A 19,026-nucleotide genomic window follows, 5' to 3' on the forward strand; every position below is an offset into this window, starting at 1 on the left:
AGAAACCATTACAAATTAGGGCAAACGATTAAAAAAAAGTATTATAACAAAAATATGACTTTACAAAAACACATTACAAAAATAAAATGAATATGAGAACGAACACAACATTTTTAGCAAATATTCTTAATTTTCTAATTGTATTTTCATTTTCACAAACTGAATATAATAGCCTATCATTTCAATACCACAACAAACTTCTTAAGCAGTTATTTAAGTTAACAGTCAGTTATATAAATAAGAAGAAAGGAACAAATTATGAGCAATAGGACAAATAAACGACAGAAAAAACACAAATGAAATAGTGATTTAAGTTTTTGACAGTGATACGCCTATAGGTCTAGCGAATATTTAAGTAAGAAATACTATTCAAATAATAAATAATACAGTAATTTGTAAAAGGTAAATTTGTAATTGCTTCTTTGAAAATTATTCTTTAAAAAAATATTATTAGGGGTCCAAGCAATGAATGTGCCAAATGTTATCAAAAGATTTGCTAAATATTTGGATTTCTGATCACTCTTTCTGGTAACATTTAAATAAAAAATCTTTATTTTCTATATTTTCGACTATATTTCAGCAGTTTAAATGTACTAAACACATGATGGTGAGCTCTTGCTGAAGTGTTTTCTCTTTCTGTCACGTTGGTAAGGTTACTGCAGTCTGAAGAGGTCTGATATCATTCTAGTATTAGAGAAACACAAAGTATTTTTGCTGAGTCATAAACACGTTTACTTGTGAAGTTGAGTAATAATATATCAAGATAATCGTCCAAAATAGTCTGAGTAACCAACATGCTTCTGTCAGATAAGCAACATCTCACCCTGCCACCTGTCCAGCCCACTGGTATAGAAATCAAACGACGACCACGCATCGCGAGAAAAATGCGAAATACACATATTACACCTGCAAAACCTCGCGAGAAACACCAAACACTCGATCGGGCTCAACTTCCTGATTCCGCTAGAAGGCGCTCGTCGGCTCAACTTACGCTTTCCTCCATTGAAACGCATTCGAATGTCTGGACGTTTTTGTCTTATCTGAGACATTTGTACACTAAAGAAAAATATTCTTTTAAAGCTCTTATTTACTAGCAATAGTCCCAATGGTCCAAATTTAAATCTGATACAGTAATCGCGCTAAAATAATTCCAGTAATCACAACTGACTGCAGTCATGGTCCGTAAATGGTAGCCAATCACATGACGCAATTGTGGCAACAAAAGTTTCACAGTGAGAAACTTTAATGAATTGAAAATACACAGTGGCAAGTTAAAATAGGATTGATATATTATATCTGACCAGATAGAGGTGATTTTTTTATTTTAACTGGTGTTCTGTAATTTATTTAAATTCTTGTATAGCTTTGTTATGTCTCTTGCTGCCTCCTTTATGATAACTTGCTAGCGCTGGATTGATATTGATGATTTATGCTCGTTTTGTAAAAGTGAGAAAGAGCTGTTTACGCATGTTTTTTTTTTTTTATTGTAAAATCATCCAATGTTTCTGGAGGGAATTGGCAGAATTTCTCTATAAGTTAGTAAAGATGAAATACTATTTTACATTAAAATATATTATTAGGCTATTATGAAAACGAAGCTAACAGAGGCTATCCAGGTATTCATACACTGTTAATTTGTTTATACTGCTGGCAACATTTATGTAAACAAAATTATGTAAACTCATCCACAGTCTTTAAGGTGTTTTATTAGAATTTGACTGTCTCATGTCTTCTCTGAAATTGCTAAAACACAAAAAGTCATTAACATAGCCTACTGTTTAAAATATTATGATATTTGTAGAACATTAAAAACAAGAGTTTACATTCAATCATCACATCACAAAATACATAGCCTACCATTCCCAAGAGTAAGTTAAAGACAAAGTAAAGAGAAAGAGAAAAAAAAAAGAAAGAAAGGAAATTAGGGGAGTAGGAAGTTTTTCAAATTATAAAAACAAAATCTTCTAATAAGGAGTACAAATACACTGCTTTGGGACTTTTCATCCCTCTCAATGTCTCCAAATATATATTATAAATTCCTCCTTAAAAAACAATAATCGTGGAGGAATTTTTATGCTATGCTATGTTTGTTACTTGTTCTGTCTTCATAAAAATAAAAATAAAAAGCTGGCGCTGGATAAAAGCGTCCGTTAAATGACTCAGAGGTAAATTAAGCTCCGCCCCTTTTAGCGCTCTGTTTATTGCCACACCAGAGCTCCGCTTAGCAAAGATCTCGCGAGATGCCTCGCGAACACAGCAACAAGACAACCAAAATAAAGTGAGCACAACAAACCCGGAGAGCATGATGGCGGCGTCGCTGCTGCGCCGGGACAAGAGATCCACCGCCGCCCACCTGAAGGCAGACCTCCAGCGGGCCGACAACAGCTCGGGGCTGCGGCAGCTGCGGGAGCTGCTGGACGCCGTGCTGGACCCGGAGCGCGGCTCGGACCCGGACCCGGAGGGGCTGGACTGGTGTAAATGGCTGCTGGCCGGAGGGGACGCTTTCGACGAGTTCTGCCGGACCGTCCGATCCTACGATAACGCCACCCTCTGCGGGCTGGTGTGGACCGCCAACTTCGTGGCCTACCGTTGCCGGACTTGCGGCATCTCTCCGTGCATGTCGCTGTGTGCGGAGTGCTTCAATAACAGCGATCACACGGGCCATGATTTTAACATGTTCCGGAGTCAGGCCGGCGGGGCCTGTGACTGCGGGGACGGGAACGTGATGAAAGAGAGCGGGTCAGTAGCCACTCTGAGCGGACATCTGACTGACTGTCAGGGGCTGTGTCTCTAACCCTTGGCAGTGAGCTGAGTCTGACTACACGGACAGCTTTATGGGGGTGTCATAGCATGGGCGCATCCCGAGTCAGATTTGGATGTCAAATCATAGGCGGTAGGCAACCAAAACCAGCAGGGCTTTTGGGGATCATAGTGTCATTGCGATCTTGCCATTATTATTGTTGTTATTATTATTATTATTAGGCATCATAACATATGCGCGTCCCAAATCAGCAGCAGATTTGAGGGAGCATAATTTTAATTACGGGACATTTTTAATGTGCAGTATTTTTGGACATTGAATGTCCAAGCTGTCTACGTTACCTGGTCTTAATTTTTTCCCCAGTAGAGTTCATTGGTTCAGCTGCATGTTGGCCATCATAGGAGAGGTCTGAAAAAGCAGGAATCTTGGGCATCATAGTATTAAACCTAGTGAGCTGCCTATACCTAGATATCATAATATAGGTGCATCCCGAGTCGGCAGATGTTTTGGGCATCATATTATAGGCACAATCAAAATCAGCAGCATTTTTGGGATCAGTCTCTGGCAGGTTTCCTAAGAGCTACTTAAATGTACTAATTAAAACACACAGAAACACAAAATTACTAAAATTAAAGTGAAAATATAAAAATAAAAATTTAATGCAAAGTATTAACAAATGCTATAATAGTACATCAATGATACAAAAAATAAAGAAAAAAACCCCGGTGAAATCAGCAGCCGAGTTGTACTGATCGGACTCTTCACAGTTAGCATGCTGACTGCCTAGACAACAATTTAATTTGCATATCATCTTACAAATTAAATGAATTCTGTCTGAATCTGGAGAATTTTGGGGCGTCACAAGCCACGTTTCCACCGTCGGGCGACACCGTTTGAATCTGTAACCATGCCGTGCCTCACCAAGCTCAAGTGGAAATACAACTGGAACCGTCCATTACTGTTCTCTGAACCGTTCGGCCTGGCGGTGGAAAAGTAGCTATAGTCTCAAACCTTGTAAACCGTCTTCTGTAGTCATAATCAGCAAAAAAATGTGGACCTCGTAACGTTGATCACATTATAGGCCTAGGTGCGTTCTGTTTCAGCAGCATGTCGTCATCAGGAGTACCCCGAATAAGCAGGATTTTTGGGCATCATAGTAGTGAGCATAGCCTAGTGAGCTGCCTACACCTAGACAACATTTTTGGGAATCATATAGGCAGATCCTGAGTCAGACATTTTATTAGGCGTCATTGTCTCAAATCTAGTGAGCCTATGCTACATGGATAGCATAACTGGACATCGGCGCGCTCTAAATTAGCGGTAATATTATAGGCTTTTGTGCATCATATTATAAAGCTAGTGACCTGACCTACAACAGTGTTTCCCAACCTTGTTCCTGAAGTGTTTCCCAAACTCTTCCTAATCAAACACAACTGATTCACAACTCATCAGCTTGTTAGTAGAGACTCCAAGACAAGAAATGTAAGGGTCAGATAATGCCTGATACAGACTGTGTGATTTCAGCAATCCTGTAAGATCATTACAGTGTGTACGACATGGATCTGATAAACTTGGGCACGACAAGTGTGTAGACTGAGCGATGATGACAGCTATTGAATCTTAGTGTAAGAATAAAACATCATCAGCATGCGCTAGTGTAAAACAAATACAGCAAGATGAATCGCACTTTGAGGTTTTTATGTGCGCTGAAAGCAAGAGGAAGCGAAAGAGGAGAATATGGATGCGGTCATGGCTTGGGAAAAGACGCCAACTTGGCATGTAAATTTAGCATATGTTGCATTTTTATTGGCTGGTCAGTAGACGTTGATCATAGCAGCAAACACATGGTGATCATGCTAAATTTATGACACTTCCAAAAATTATCGCAAGCCATCTTTGGTCGCCATGACAACGTCTTTGAACCTCTCTCACTGCACGACGTAGGACCACCAATTAGGAGCCGTGACCACAGAAATCGCCACGATTGGTCATGTTTTGTCTGGGACAGCCCAAAATCGTACAATGTATACCGGGCATTAGGGAGACGTATGTCGCTGTGCCTCTAGGAATAGGATTGGGAAATATTGACCTATGGCATTGCATCACTGACACATCTGCAATCAGCAGCATTTGGGCCATCATAGCCTCCAACGTAGTGCACTGATTGGGCCATCGCATCATCTGCATCCTGAATCAGCAGCAGTTTTGGGCATCACCTCAAACCTAGTGTACTGCTGCCTACCTATCCATAGTTAGTGAGCATCAAATCATCTAAATCTGCATAATTATTGTCATGATATTTATAGGGGTGATTTGGTTCAGCATTATTTTTGGACACTGTAGGCAATTCCCAAAATAGCAGCAGTTTTGAGTCTCAGCATTAGCTGTACGTGGCTGTCCTGAATCAGCAGTATTTCGGGAAAAACACCCTCAAACCTAGTGAACCTGGCGTCATATATTAGGTGTGTTGCTTTTCAGAAACATTTTGGAGCATCAAACAGCAGTGATTTTGGGCACCATGGGCCTGGTCCAAATCATCAAAAGTTTTGGGTGTCAAAGATGTGACAGGAATGGCCAGATTATACACCATGCCATTTTTGTTCACACCTCATTTCAATGGTCCTCTTTAGACATTCTACTGACTGTTGGTAACTTGTCAACCAACTCATTAGAGTATTAGTAGATCACTAGTAGACTGTTAGGTGTTAGGGTTCATGTTAGTAGAGTAAGTTGACATGTAATTGCAAAGTTATTTTTTGTCAGTAGAATGTCTGTTGGGGAGCATCACTATAAAGTGTTAGCAGATATTAATCAGACAAAATACTCTACTAATACTCTACTGACTGGTAGTTGACATGTAGTTACAAAATTAAATTTCAAATATAATTACATTGTAAATTTCACAAATAATTACAAAGAAATGACAAGTAGCGCATTGAATTAAACATGAAATTCAAGTAGAAAGACTAAAATAATAGTATTTCCTTGTAAAAACCGTTCCGAATCAACACATTTTTTGGCCATATTACATATACATTTTTGTCGTTATTTTAACACCGCACACTAATGGTTACTGGTAAAACTGGTAAAAGTACGTTCCATTCAGATGTTGAGTATAGGCAACTCTCCTGGTTTTAGGCACAGCTGTGCGTTGATTGATACACATGCACTAACACAAGGGCTGGCTGTCAGGGGAGGGTAACAGTGTGGATTGGGCGGTGGCACCGGATCACTGCCTTACAGAGAGTGCCACAGTCTGGGTTATTTTTAACTCCCCCACAGGGTCAGTGACAGGTCTCTTCCCTTGCTTCTCTCACGCTGCACAGGGGCCTTCACTTCAACAGCTCAACGTGTAGAGGTTCAGATATTCAGATATGGGACTGTGCGTGACTGCTGTCAGCTGGAGCTCAAAAGATTCCCTGTATTTGATCAGTAAAGGGTGTAATTATCATGAAGTGTTTCGCTCTGCAGGAATGAGGATATAGGCCGTTTTATTATTGGTAGATGTTTACTGTGAAGAAACACTTTTGCTTTTGCTCTGGAGACTGACATCACACTACTCGCATGTTCTTTCTGATTCATAGTGACTATCCACTGAACTTAATCATCTGACCTCTTATTTAAAGAAGAAATCCATGGCCTTTTTAGTCCCGTTCACTGCCAAGTTTAGAGATTGTGTTCACAATCAATATCTATGTGAGTCTCATTATCTTAATCTTTAGATTATCAGTAATAGGCTATGTGACATTACATGTGCTGTAAATGACATGTACTGTACTGAGACAACACTGTAGATAGACAAGGTAAATAACTCATTCAGTGCCCTGGTACATGCTGCATGACTTGAAAAAAATAAAAGTGCTGAGACTTTCATATCAAAGTTTGAGGTGCACTACAAATAATTTTTGTCTAAATTACATAATAAAAACGGATAGTTCCAGTCCTTGATTCTGATTGGTTGAGCTGTGTTCGAAGCCGTTGTAAATTACTCCACAAACGCACATCTGTGACCGCGTTACATTAGTGTTACTGCGCAACTGCCGTTTGTGATTGTTTGTTGCTTAGCGACCTCTGTGGAACTACATTGCTTGGCGGAGGAATAAATGTGTTATAACGTTATTTTTTGTTGTTGCTGGTGTTTATTTTATGAATAAAATTAATATTAAAGTTAATATTTTTATGGAGTAACCGTTTTCTAAAAGCAATAAGCCCCTTGAAGCAGTGTTTTACAGTGGATTTAGAACAGCTAAGGGGGTTTTAGGCACTCTGCGCCGCGTCTTCGCACGGCTTTGCGGGGCTTATTGCTTATATTTACAATAATTGTTTGTCGTCTTTTAAATTAGGTATACACGATATATCGGTCACCATATCGGTATCGGCCGACATATGGTCATTTTTTTATGTTATCGTTATCGGTCCGATAAGAAAATGTTGCCGATATATATTAAAGCCAATAAATAATGTATTATTTCCTTCAGCTGAGACACTACAGATGCGCACTGTTCTCCATGATGTTTTTGAATGGCTTGAAATATGATTGGAATCACTGGCATATAGGCTACATAAAATTATTTAATTATAATAGTGTTCTTGGGACGTGATTTTTAATTGTGGGACTTTTGTTTTTGTTACTCTCAGAAATTATATAAAAATTTGAATTTAGATTTATCGACCAATATATCGGTTATTGGCTTTCATATGTAAAGAATTATCGGTATCGGCCAAAATGTATATCGGTGCATCCCTAATTTAAATTACATTTTACTTTTTCGATAGGCTGTTACTCTCGGATGTACTTCAAAATATGAAAAAAAAAGATCTGTCGTTTCAATTTCCATGTGACTTTAATAGCCAGGTTTTTTGTGAGGAGAAATACACTTCCCATAATCCAGAACAGAAATCCACCAATCAGAGTCACCCTTTCCACAGAAAAGGCAATCACTGCAACCATTGAGTCCCATGAAGCATCTAGTCTTTCTCTCTACACTCCCAGTCTACTTGCATACTTCTATACTGAAGTAACATTTTAAAATAAAGAGTTTTGTGCTTTAAAACTATGTTTACGTAACTTAAAGTTGGCATTGAATATTTTTATAGTTCATTCCAAATTCAAATAACTTAAATGCATGTTTGTCCCTCCCCCGCCCCTGATTCTTAGTGATGTGATTCCCCTCTGCCCTGATTGGTTTTTCATGGCTTTGTACTCCTTACTGAAGATGGTTTTATATATATGGGGGAAATTAATTGAAAACATACTTCATGGACAAGACCACTGCTTAAGTTGGTGTTCACTGCTCTATGGTGATATGGATCAACTAGTGTTCTAGCACTTCTTTCATCCCTACGAAAGTCTGTAATGTTAGACGTTTTAATTGATTAAAATGAAAACAGGATTTATTTATTTTGTATAGTAAACCGCAAATGACTCTGCTTACATGTTCAATTCTAATTCACATGCTCTTGTGTGACAGGTTTTGTAGTAGGCATCGGTTAAAAACAGGAGAGAACGTGCCATCAGTCCCTTGGGATCTGCTGCTCATGTCTGAGATGGTGCTGCCGCGGTTTATCATCACGATCATTCAGTACCTGAGAGACGGCTACACTGAACCAGGTGAGGACGTCACACCTCAATGCCCTTGTGCTGTTGTAACTTCTTTAAAGACCCCATAAAATGGCTTCACAGGCTATTCTGTTAATTTATGGGAAGACACTACATGGCCACAAAGCTATGAAATAAAAGCCACAATTTCATTTCATGGGGCTTTCAGTGTTTAGTTTGGAGCCGTTTCAGTAGATTCAGCTCCTAGACTGACCAGACGTATTGTGAAGCAACAAATAATATAATCTGCAATAATAAAATGATGCTTAAGTCAACAGCTCTCTCTGTGCTTTGGCATAATATCAGTCCCATGTGTATGGCATGTACCAGCTGAGGCTGCGAATCGTGCCCACTGGGGTAACATATGCTGCTTTATTTTCTCGCACACAAACATGTTATCATGTGCCTGCAGAGTCGGCCGCTGACCGAGATCTGCAGAAGGTTCTGCAACAGTTGGAGCCGCACATATCCTTCTTAGAAGAGCTCACCAAGATGGGCGGGGCCATGCGCACCGTTCTCACCAAGATCTTAACCAATCAGCAGACCTTTAAAGAACTGAGTATGGGTGAGTGTGAAATGTGGTTGAGCAATTTAAGTTGTTATTATATATGTATGTGTATTTTTTTATTGGGTTGTATAATTTGTCCATGAGGTCTACTTTTTTTTTATCGTAATTTATTTATCTGACGATTTCCTACCCTCTTTCTGACCCTATAATTAAAAAGGCTGATTTTGCTGCTGTGACTTTAAGACCAATATATGCTAATTACCTTTGTTATGATTGGCTGTCCTCCTCCAATGTGAGATAACTAACTTGGATGTTGTGGGTTTTCTGTCCTATCAAAATATACTTTTTAACTGGCCATCTTTCATTAATGTGCCACTCAGTAAGAAAGGATCAGGGATCTTGTTGAAATAAACTTGAGCTACTTGTTTTTAACACAAGATAAACGCTCAGTAATCGGCAACTTTCCCTTAACTAACTCAAACGTTAGAAACTGGAGTTGTATCTTTCTTTTCTGCTTTTAGGATAATAGCATCTAGTCACTTTTCCACCGTCGGGCCAAACCGTTCTCATTGCTTAACCGTTCCATCCCGTGCCGATCCGGATATGGATTCATTTCCACTGCTCTTTGGAATATAATACGAATGGTTAGTCGTTGTATTGATAGTGCAAGAGTTTACAGACGGTATTAGATGTAAATAGCGATCATGATATGGAGCATGATCAGATTATGATCAGATTTTCTTTTAATTTTATAGCTTCTCTCAAATAGCGCGCTTGGCCACCTACAAAGAAACTGGCAGCCTGGCAACAGACAAGTGACCAATCCTGAGTGGTGGCGTCACTAAACGCATTACCACCAGCGCTGTTAGCCAAACGTGTTGTGAATTCCATGTAACCTTTCCAGTCCACAAGAACTGTTCGCTGAAAGGTTATTCGGAGAACCTAAAATGGATCTTCTGTGGCATCACCGTAAAAATCCCCTGTTTTTAAAGATTGTATCCTATATCCTACTTCCTCATTACTTAACTAGGCAAGCACGTTTCTGACCTGTGTAAATGTGGACTTTCATGCGTTGTATTTTGCTTTTTGCCTTAATAAATCCAATTTTTAATCAAGCTGTGTTTGTAGCTATTGGCTTCCATAATAGGCTTTTTGGACAGAGGGAGATGTTTTTTTGTTCTTTTTCACACTTGATATGAGCCATTTAAAATAGTCCCAAATAATTTTAAACTCCCTTTTGGTCAGTGTTCTCACCTCTATATCGCCCCACACCCACAGGTCAAGAGGAGAATGTTTATGCAAAGAGGAACTATGAGAAGTATTTGTCAGCACTGAAGAGTTCGGGTCTGGTGTCAGTGGAGGAGAAAGGAGCAGGAGGAGCTGGCGCTGGGACAGCAACAGACACTTCAGCAGGAGCGCTCAGTCTGCTGGGTAATATCGCTGTCTCTTGACTGTAGAGATGTGTCTTCATCCTCCTTTCTTCGTTGAATAGCGAAGAGTTGTCAAAAAGTACTGACTTTCAAATGTTACATTTTTAAATTCAGAATTTTTTAAATTGTGACACTTTGAGCGGAATCGTAAACACCTCTGATTGGCCAATGGCCATTGTGCGCTCAACGGATATGTCTGTGATTGGCTACAATGATCAACGCACGAGAGCGTTGTTTGAAAGTGTTTAAAAAACAGAAGCGTTTGAAAGGACCGGTCCGCTGATAGACGCCTGCTTTGTATCTGTGCAAGCGCTTGGCGAAGAGTGTCATTGATGTATATTTTCAACATGTTTTTGAAGCGTTGATCATCACACAGACATATCCGACGAGCGCGTACAATGACCATTATACAGTGGTATGAGAGGTGTTTACGATTCCGCTCAAAGCGTCACATTTTAAAATGTCAGAACCGACTTGGTGCCGAAGTCTGTACTTTTTGACAACTCTAGAATAGCGTATTGATGACTCTTGGATGCGATGGTAACATGGTTTTAATATTTTGCTACATGTTTGTGGCAACTACTTTTTTATTTAGGAGCTACTGCTGCTGCCAGTCTGGAGGACTCTAGCAAAGAGGTAGGCACACAGACTTCTGGGATAGCTCAAACGTGACCCAGCCACCAGTCAGAACAAACACTGCAGGGTGTGTCTGCCCATTGTGTTACTGTTGAGAACACGGCTTTATTTTGGCCGCTTTAGCAACGTGAACTTATTGACAAAGGGAATAGTTTTAGCTGGGCTCGTCGTTGAGAAGAGTGTGTCGAATGAAAGGTGTTTGATGTATTTGTTTGACAGGAGGATCAGGACGGGCTGCAGGGTGTGGGACAGAGGAAAAGAGTGAAGCTCAGTAGCAGTACCAAAGGTAAACCCCATTACATCTCATCATACTTAAATCTTGTTGGCATTTATTCTTCGAATAATTTAGAAGCAATAACAATAATTACATTTCCTTGCTCTTTTCCTGTTTTGTTAGATCCATCCATAATGGACACTCTGAAACATAAATGTTTTTTAGAAGAGTTATTGTTTTGGACTATTAAGTATGAATTTCCTCAGAAGATGGTCACTTTTTTGCTCAACATGTTGCCAGATCAGGATTACAAGGTATTTAATACTCTTAAACGTATTACATGTGCAGGATCCAAAATGAACCCGTGGTTTGTTTAAAGAGGCCACATGATGCTTTTTACTGGTTTGTGTCTAATGTATCTGTTTGTGATGTATAAAGTCTGCAAGGTCTCCCACAAAAGGGATTTATTATATCTTAACAGAGAACACTGATCCAGAACTGCCTGAAACATCAAATGAAGTCCAGATATTGCTTCTGCAAACGTCACAATATGAGTTAGCATAATGTCCGCCCAAAGGTGTACACGAAGAAGGAAGGCAAGCGTTCATGGCGTTGCGGATGTTGGTTCCGGTCGATCTGCTTAATCGTTTGCATTTTAAACAATTTGTTTACAATTGCATTAGAAGCCTTGGAAGCTGAAACTCGCACTATGGTAAAGGGCGTTACATTTCCATCACACACTTGTGGTATTAGCCAGTCACAACACACTGGGTCAACTGGCCAATCAGAGCACTCTGAGCTTTTCAGAAGAAGGGGCTTTCTTGAAACCAGAACTCTCAGAGCGTTTCAGACAGACTGGGAATAGAGGTGCTGCAGTAATGTACAGTATGTGGAAAAGTCATGTTTCTTTATTTAAAGCATGTTAACCTATTCTAATACACCGTTAAACAAAATAATGACCTTTTGAAATAGCAATCATTTGGCTTCTTGAAACGTGTAAATCTCTGGTAAATTTAGCCAATTGTCTCTCTATTTGCTACTTTGTGAGTTATGGTGTTTGCTCGTATGCCATGACACTTGATGTGAGAGAAATGCTGCAAGCGGTGTGATACAAAAGGTCAGATGTTTCCTGTAGTGTTACTAGTAGAATGTCTCATGGCTGGAAAAAGCTCTCAGCCAATCAGAATCGAGAACCATTGTAGTAATGTAAATATCATATATAAATAGCATATATATGTGTTTGCAAAGTTTCTTTTTTAGTTTTGCAAGGGAACACAAATGTTTTGCAAGGATCGCAGCATTTCTCGGGGACATATAATACTTTTGCGAGAGAATGCAAAGGCAGCGAAATACTTTTCCTCCCATCTCTTATTCCCATCTCATATATCAAATATTTACAAATGTTTAGTAGTGTGTAAATTGTTCTGAATTGTTGCATATAACTTATTTATAGCTGGTGCAACCAGCACATGATCTCTGAAGAACCAAATTGCATTGTTCTAATATATATTTTTTTTATAATATAGTTTTTTACCAAGATGTGTACTTTCTTCTCCTGTGCCACAGATCACGTTCACTAAAACATTTGTACAACACTACGCCTTCATCATGAAGACCCTCATGAAGAGCCACGAGTCCGACACCATGTCCAACCGTATCGTTCACATCAGCGTTCAGCTCTTCAGTAACGAGGAGCTGGCGAGACACGTCACAGAGGAGTGCCATTTACTGGACATCATGGTCACTGTGCTTCTCTACATGATGGAGAGCTGCCTTATCAAGAGCGAACTGCAAGGTAACCAATGGAAATAACCAAAGAAATGTATGCTACTGTTCCTACTGTTTCTGCTGGAGATGTACTGTACATTTCCAGAATGTGCAAGTGTAAAATGTTTTGAAATGTCTTCTATCTGTGTTTTTTAATGTCACAGATGAGGAGAATAATCGCCATGTGGTGGTCAACTGTGGTGAAGCTCTACTGAAGAATAACACCTATTGGCCTTTAGTTAGTGATTTTATTAATATCCTCTCACACCAAAGTGTGGCCAAACGCTTCCTGGAGGATCGCTCTCTGCTGCTGCTCTGGATGAGCTTCGTCTCCTACTTCCAAGGTCAATAACTGACAGGAAATCCTGCGGTCATTTCTTTTGTTTTTGTTTCAAAGTCTGTGGTGCTGTTTTTTTCTTTGTTCCGTGAATGGCACAATGAGAATGAATTAGCGTTTACTTGATTGTAAAATGGTTACAGCTAAAGGCTTAATTATGCCCAACTCTTACTATTTTTGTACAAATATCTAAACTTTAAATAAGTCAAGATACATTTATTTGAGGAGCAAAATGACCTAAGATGTTAAAGGATAATAACTTTTAACGATAAAGATATAAAAGAATAGCAGAGTCCACACCACAGCTATAACGATAATGGCATAGAGAAACAATATAGTTGGAATCCCTTTCAGAATGATTTTTCCCGCTGGTGAACGGCAAAAAAACATTGACAGCCAATCAGAATCCACCAAACTTTAAAAAGCTTGTGCATTTAAATCGGCAAGGCGACAGAACTGAAACGCACTTAAACAATAAACAGATAATAAAGTTATCATTATACTGTAGTTACCTTTATAGTTATTGTTCTTGGTGTCTTGTTTTCTGAAAAATGTCAGAATTATGTAAGTTGATGATTAAATCAAGAAGAAATATCTACCAATAGGGTCAGACAAATATATTTTTTCTTGTTTTAAACAAGAAATTCTTAATTTTGATAAATTTTTCAAGAAACAAGATGTAATATCGTACGTTTGTTTGCTTCTCAAGTAAATTGTTTCTTGATTTAAGGATGTTTTGATATTTTTACTGGAAAACAATACAAAAATATTTTATTTTGTGCAATGAATACAATATAATACAATACAACATAAATGCTTACTACGAAATAAGAAGCATCTGGGACTATTTATTTTATAAAGTTAATTTTAGTTTTGATTAAAATCACAGAACTGTAGGTTATGTTACAACTGAAACTTGATTTCGGTGAGTCAAGAATTCCCTCTGATGTTATTGATTTCTTCCCTGTATCTTCTGCTCTGTCAGGAATGAATCTGAACAAGAGAGAGCTGAATGAGCACGTGGAGTTCGAGTCTCAGACGTATTATGCAGCGTTTGCAGCTGAGCTGGAGGCCTGTGCTCAGCCCATGTGGGGTCTCCTCACACACTGCAAAGTCAAAGTGAGCTATATTCATCTCTGTATGCGTCACTCCAGCACCTTTCTGTTTGTAATTTTCTCAGAAAATTTATTTTGGCAGTAGAAAGGGGGGAAAACACAAGGTCTTGAGACTCTCTGTTTTGAACTTATTTTACCCTAAACCCTTCGTCTTCGAGTGCTGTGTTATGTGCGAGACACTGGTTTAGCGGTCAAACATGTCCATCTAACGCAGGGGATCTCAACCTTTTTGACTTCAAGGCCACTACAATAATGTCCACAACAATATTTGAAGGTCCTCCCTCCTTTGAATAGCTTGAAATATGTATTTTCATTATAAAAATAACCTAATACTAATCTTGATTTTTAGTTGTTTTGTTTTAGCTTAATTTAATGCTTGTTTTGTCTTATTTTAAATGGTATTGAGTAGGGCTGTCACGATTCCCCGATTAGTCGAGTACCCCATTTTAATAATCCTCAATTGCAATTCACACGTGTCAAGTAACCGGCAAAATACCGTAAATGGTGCATTTCACGGACGAGAATCCATGAACCGCATTTTTATATAGTGGCTTATAATGTTCATCTGGGAATGCAAACTATGTTCACCATTTCATCAGATTTGAAAGTGAAATAATTTTTAAACCTATGCCAACACATGAGAATACATCAATATGTTTCTAAATATGCAAAAAGTTTCAAAATAAGTTTAAACCCTTGAGTTTGCATGTTTTGATGTCAACATGTTCAAGAAATTACATGGGCTGTAGCATTTCTATAGAAAAGAAGCAGCCTGTTAGAGGGTAACAGTTTAGGACCCAAGGACCAGATGTTTGAAAGAAGACCCAGAGTCAGAATTATAATCAATTAAAGTTTTACTGAAGATAGTTTGAAGTTTCATCAGCTGAAGTCAGCTTCAAGACTCACCCAGGAGTTTGTAGGCCGCCCCACTAACAAATACCCTACACCAAGGTCTAAGCTACATCATTGCTTACAGGTTGAATGATTCTCATTGGCTAAGAAACAGATAGACATAGTAATTTTCCACACATATACAGATAGACTGAAGCATATCTCCATCGATTATGCGGCTGACACTCGGACCCTGAAGTTAGGCACGTCATGACCTTCCAGGTCGCAGATTTGGGTTGCCGGGCACCAGCATGTCCCGAACAGCAACTCAGTCAATCTCCAATAATCCCAGTGGTTCCTTAACCTGCAACCAAGAAGACTAACACACACACACCGACACAGCTTTTCTAAGGTTGGATTTGGCCAGGCTCTAATTATAAACAGGAGAGTCGTCTCAAAACATCAAGATAATGCGTTCTTTCTCTCAAGAGAGGACACTTTAGTCTAAATGGAAAGTAAGGCTTTAACTGAGAAATGGTCCCTTAAACTATAGACTTCAATGGACCCCTGTGTTTAATACATTGAAGACCTTTCTCAAACACAAAACGAGTCCTTATATCATTTCTGGAAGCCGGGCTAAATGAGCAAGCACTATTACTGCATTCAGATATCAAATACAGACATTAGAGAATACATGAAAAGAACATTTCAGGAATCACACGGGGAACTTCTATAACAAAGTAAAATCTCCAGAGAAATCATTCAACTCATTTGATATTTAGAAGGAAAAATATTGATTAATACCTTGATTATAATCACTCATTACACTTTTATGTAGAGAAACAATAGAAAATCAGCACAGTGGAATGCAGGAATGTGTTCTGTGTGAACTGGCCGTTTAGTGTTTAGTGGCTTAAGTTTGAATTGAACATGTTTTGTGTTGTCAGGAGACCCAGGAGTACACTAAGACAGTGGTGCGGTACTGTCTGGAAACTCTTCAGATGTGGTTTGATGCCATTGGGTTTGTAGATGAGGTACAGTCTTGATGCTTAAACTGTCTGATTAAATGTCTTAATGAATGTGGAACTGGTGAGAAACCTTTCTCTCTCTGTCACAGCCTTCCCTCAACCAGCTGACCTTTCATTTACCTCTCCATCGATACTACGCCATGTTCCTCAGCAAGGTGAGCTTGGAGCCCAGTCCGACACACTCAGAACCTGTACTGTATTTTTGTTAAGTTCCTCTAAACTTGTTGAACAAACCGGTTGAGTGAATAATTTAATGTCTCGCTGATAAAGACAGTCACTTGTTGCCTACTATTTAAAAACGATGTCATTGAAAAATCCCCACCACTAATGCACAGACTGTAAGCCTGAAATGAGCAAACACGTGAACTCTTAGATCAAAACTTCTATGTTAAATGTAAATTAACGGGTCACATAAATCCTGGGCTGCTTTGCCCCAATTAGAACTCATTTGTACTAAAACATAGCATGAATTTAAGTTGCTGCAAGAAGCACTCCAGTCATTCACAGGTTAAATTGGCTAATACAGCCAAAATGAAATTTTAGAAGTGTCTTCTTTAATGAAGTAAAACCAAATGCTTAATTCTAAGAGCCAGATGTACTAAATTGGGCAAATTAGCGCGAGAGCGCAATCTCATAAAATCGCCGATGGGAGTGTGAAGTTCTGGTCGTGATCTACTGACGACACACAAATTAAAGAACACAGACGCAGCCGGATCATTTCCATAATGACCAACGCAATCTACCAAGAGCAGCACAAATTAGCGTCTGGTTTAAGACAAGCTTTTTTTTAAATAATGGCGTTAAATAATGGCACAAGTACCAGTAAATTTTCTAGTGCAAACCTTAGTAAATCACCTGGTGTGATTCATTTAAATATTCTCCTCCCATAAAAGGGCCTGAAAGGGAAACTCCTACAAATGCATAATGCATTAAGTTCAGCCGCCTTTTCAATGCTAATTTTTCACTGCGTGTCTTTAGTAAATCCTGACAGTAGTTTTTTAACGCCAAAAGAGGGTTTGCGCTGGTGCAAGCTGTTAGTAAATCTGGCCCTAAATGTGGAGGTATTTTAATAAAATACAACATTATACTGGTATGGTCTACAGTTAGTAATAATAATAGTGCAATTGACACATCACAATATTGAAAACAATTTTTTTCACTCTGCATCAAGTACGAAGGTTTGACGTTTAACTAAGGACCTCATGGATATGTTGGTTCGAATTAAGGGTTCTCCCAAAATTGGGGCACTGTTTATATTAGATTTACTGACGAAGTTTGGTGGCTTTCTTCATGCAGATATGAATTAATTGAAGAGTATCTAATGTATTGATGTAATTTCCTCAGAAACACTGATACAGTCCAAACCTTCCAGAGCTGCTTCAGGATCAGATGTTAATTAGTTCTTGTAATAGGTCTGTTTGAAGTCTTTATTTTATGTACATTATTATAAACGGATCCATTTTTGTTGTTTTGCAGGGAGTGAAGTGTCAAGGTCTGGATTTGGACAGTTTGCTTCCTGATCAGGAGATGCTGATGAAGATCATGGTTCACCCTCTTCAGATACAGGTAATGCATGATGGAGATGACTTGAAATATTAAGATAAGAACAAACAAACTGAGAAGAAACACCTGATTGTGTGTAATTAAAGCAAAAGCTCACCAACATTAAAATTCTGTCAGATTTATTCATCCTCATGTCAAAAATCATACAAACTCTTATGATTCCATATCTTATATTCTAAAACTGTTGGACCAGGACTGAAACTACTAAGAGTATGACGTAAAATAACCCAAATGACTCATCCGGTATTATTCAAGTCTTCTAAAGTCACATGATACTGTACTGTATGTTGAGACATTGTCTTAGGAACTAGTTTGACCAGCTGGCAGTTAGTCAAGGCGTAATCGGTTTTACTTTTTAGACCAACCTACTTTATGTAACTGTCATACTGTAAAGTTATGACCAGTCCTAAAGAAAATAATTAGATGACTAACTTGTAAGACTATAGTCTTAGCAGTTTATGCACTCTTCCACAGATGAATATTCAATATAATATAATAATAAAGTTATTATTATGAAAATCCTCCCACCACAACAGTTCCTTAATCTCATTTATGCTTCGAAACATTCAAACACAACATGCAAAACCATTGGATCTTGTGACGATGTATTCAAATGTTTTTTAATTGAACACAAACAAGTCACATGTACTACTTTTATGATAACATTACAGTGTTTCTGATAAGCTATGCCCATCTAATATAGTTCTTTTGTTTGGTCTTCATTTTGTCCATCAGTGCATTAATGCGACTGAAGCAGAGGACATTGTGTTGTGTAATGTTGCAGCCGTTTGTCATAAATCTTGACCGATGTCTCGCGTTTCACTTCTGGCGTGTGACTTAATGTCAAGTGACAGCATTATGATGTTAATTCTACAGTGTGTGATAAGTAGATGGTATCCACAAGTGGATCTGTGTTTGTGTGTGTTTGTGCAGGCTAGCCTGTCTGAGATCCACAGTAACATGTGGGTGAGAAATGGGCTGCAGATTAAAGGTCAGGCCATGACCTATGTCCAGTCTCACTTCTGTAACTCTATGATTGACCCGGACATCTACCTCCTGCAGGTAACACATGCCGACACCCCTCGCTCACTCACCTCATACTTCTGGACTTGAAGTATGAGTTCATCCAAGGTTCAAAATTCTTTGCCACACATGATTTTGGTTTGGTTTTTTGTTTTGTTTTGCAGACAGATAAACATATTTGTTTGGTTTTGTTTTGCTGACGGACAAAATGCTT

The 19,026-nt window shown here is 38.7% G+C and overlaps 1 protein-coding gene across 2 annotated transcripts in view; it reads left to right on the plus strand.

The window, feature by feature from the left end:
* Nucleotides 1–2,237: 2,237 nt before the first annotated feature.
* The window catches only part of ubr3 (ubiquitin protein ligase E3 component n-recognin 3), an 86,307-nt gene continuing 69,518 nt past the window's right edge, over nucleotides 2,238–19,026 (plus strand). The window contains exons 1-14 of one of the 2 annotated variants that reach the window (XM_084421775.1): nucleotides 2,238–2,739; nucleotides 8,233–8,372; nucleotides 8,773–8,925; nucleotides 10,147–10,299; nucleotides 10,894–10,934; nucleotides 11,154–11,220; nucleotides 11,332–11,462; nucleotides 12,715–12,943; nucleotides 13,080–13,259; nucleotides 14,238–14,371; nucleotides 16,146–16,232; nucleotides 16,316–16,381; nucleotides 17,703–17,792; nucleotides 18,723–18,851. In XM_084421775.1, the coding sequence (XP_084277901.1) occupies nucleotides 2,303–2,739; nucleotides 8,233–8,372; nucleotides 8,773–8,925; nucleotides 10,147–10,299; nucleotides 10,894–10,934; nucleotides 11,154–11,220; nucleotides 11,332–11,462; nucleotides 12,715–12,943; nucleotides 13,080–13,259; nucleotides 14,238–14,371; nucleotides 16,146–16,232; nucleotides 16,316–16,381; nucleotides 17,703–17,792; nucleotides 18,723–18,851 (2,037 nt within the window). In that variant the 5' untranslated portion in view covers nucleotides 2,238–2,302. The remainder of the gene's footprint in view (nucleotides 2,740–8,232; nucleotides 8,373–8,772; nucleotides 8,926–10,146; nucleotides 10,300–10,893; nucleotides 10,935–11,153; nucleotides 11,221–11,331; nucleotides 11,463–12,714; nucleotides 12,944–13,079; nucleotides 13,260–14,237; nucleotides 14,372–16,145; nucleotides 16,233–16,315; nucleotides 16,382–17,702; nucleotides 17,793–18,722; nucleotides 18,852–19,026) is intronic. The other variant, XM_084421774.1, reaches the window with a different exon arrangement.

This window comes from Rutilus rutilus (assembly GCF_951802725.1).
Source record: "Rutilus rutilus genome assembly, chromosome: 10".
Taxonomy (NCBI): Eukaryota; Metazoa; Chordata; class Actinopteri; order Cypriniformes; family Leuciscidae; genus Rutilus; species Rutilus rutilus.